This window comes from Cucurbita maxima, unplaced genomic scaffold (assembly GCF_002738345.1).
Source record: "Cucurbita maxima cultivar Rimu unplaced genomic scaffold, Cmax_1.0 Cma_Scf00727, whole genome shotgun sequence".
Lineage (NCBI taxonomy): Eukaryota > Viridiplantae > Streptophyta > Magnoliopsida > Cucurbitales > Cucurbitaceae > Cucurbita > Cucurbita maxima.
In genome coordinates, this window is record NW_019272743.1 from 1 (window position 1) to 1,648 (window position 1,648).

A 1,648-nucleotide genomic window follows, 5' to 3' on the forward strand; every position below is an offset into this window, starting at 1 on the left:
TTTTTTTTTTTTTTTTTTTTTTCTTCTTTTTTTACTTCTAAAATATTTTCTTTTAAGTTACTAACCAAATAGATAAACTCATAATTTAGGCAATAAAATAGCTTTCAATACAAAATTAACTATTCTTTAAATGAAAGTCAGTGGTGCAAATCCAATTAAATATTTATTATCACTCTAAAAATTAATATTTTGATCTTTCACCCCTTTAATATTAACAAATTTACAAAAAAGAAATAAATAATAAATCAAAAGAAAACTTGCAATTAAAAACAAAGTGTGTGTTAATTATATTTATATAAAAGAAAACAATTTCATTACAACAAAAGTATACGTTAATTACAATTTCATTTCATCAGCAAATTTATTCTACAAAAATTTCTACAATATCTCAAATTTGTTACACAAATCCAAAACTTGAGCAAAAAGAAAAATGATGAAAAATTCATCACATCTTTCTGTAATTTAAAAAAAAAAACAAAAAAGTGATTAATTTCTCAGACGCCGCAGCTGAGTCCCCCAACTTCTGATCCTTTCATGATTCTCATCCTCTTGCATGATGAAATAAACATTCTGCATTTAATTCATCACCAAATCAAATAAGCTCATCAATTTCAGTAATTCAAACACAGATCTGCAATTTCAAGTAATTATTACAACAACTTACTGCCATGGAACATCCCCCACCAGCATCCAATCTCCATCTTTATCTTCATAAGTTGGGGCATAATCCGATCCCTGGTACCCTTCCCTTTCACTGTATGTCCCCATTCTGAACTTGAACATCTCCTCTAACCCCTTCACAAGTTCAGGGTACCCCTTGTACACACCCAAATCAACCTTCCTCAAATAAGGAGCTCCATCCATACTCACTTTCACATAAATCCCTCCGCCCTCCGCCGCCGTCGTTGCCTCCGTTTTCTTGGGTAAGAGAGTGTTTTTCCTAAACGATCTAATCGGCGGCCACCCAACAACCTGAGACCTACAAAAACACAAATTGAGAATCAAAACAGAGCCCCAAAAACCATTACAAGAGTCAAAATCGAAACACGGCACTTACTTGGGTGGAGGGGCAGAGTGATTCTGTAAATTTCTCTTGTTAGTTCGAACCCCACAAGAGTTGTCTGCAGAGCCGTCGATTCCTGGGAGGCCGAGGCGAAGCTGGGTGGCTTCGAGATTGAGATGGTTCTGAAATGAAAGCTGGGAATCCATTTTTTGGTTTGTGAGAGCAGAAAAGGCTGGAAATGGAAGGGTGGTTTTATAGATAAGATGAAGAAGGAGATGTCGGTGGGAATGGGGGCAGAGAGCGGCAAAGGGAAAGGGGAGAGGGGACAGAGGAGGGGACAGGAAGAGCCGCCCAAATGGAACAGAAATTGAAGGCTGAAGATGCGTTTAAGGGACAAAGCATTGGCATGTGAAGTGGGGGCCATACCCTTTGCAATCCGGGTGCCTATTAATAATTTAATTTTAAACATTTATATTCTTTCTAGAAGGAGTTAATTTGTAATTACATGGGAAAGATTAGTTGACTAAGTCAAAGTTGAGTTATGCTTCAAAAATTAGCCAAGATATTAAAATAAATAAATAAATAAAAAGTTAAATTTTGAATAATATTTTAATTTCTTGTTTCTTATTTGGTTGTTGGTGTGGG

General features: G+C 35.5%; 1 protein-coding gene across 1 annotated transcript; it reads right to left on the reverse strand.

Annotated features, from left to right (window-relative positions):
- Positions 1-314: 314 nt before the first annotated feature.
- Positions 315-1,339, reverse strand: LOC111474863 (auxin-induced protein 22B-like). The gene is made up of 3 exons (XM_023119718.1): positions 1,058-1,339; positions 665-979; positions 315-570 (listed from the first exon to the last, which is right to left on the reverse strand). The coding sequence occupies exons 1-3, from the start codon at positions 1,207-1,209 to the stop codon at positions 495-497; spliced, it is 543 nt and encodes a 180-aa protein (XP_022975486.1). The 5' UTR covers positions 1,210-1,339; the 3' UTR covers positions 315-494.
- Positions 1,340-1,648: the final 309 nt, after the last annotated feature.

What these genes read in the sequence shown, in the direction of transcription:
- LOC111474863 (XM_023119718.1), bottom strand. Translation starts at nt 1,209, where the DNA reads ATGGATTCCCAGCTTTCATTTCAGAACCATCTCAATCTCGAAGCCACC. An exon ending in CACTCTGCCCCTCCACCCAA is followed by an intron (nt 980 to 1,057) that starts GTAAGTGCCGTG and finishes GTGTTTTTGTAG; the next exon opens with GTCTCAGGTTGTTGGGTGGC. An exon ending in GTGGGGGATGTTCCATGGCA is followed by an intron (nt 571 to 664) that starts GTAAGTTGTTGT and finishes AATTAAATGCAG; the next exon opens with AATGTTTATTTCATCATGCA.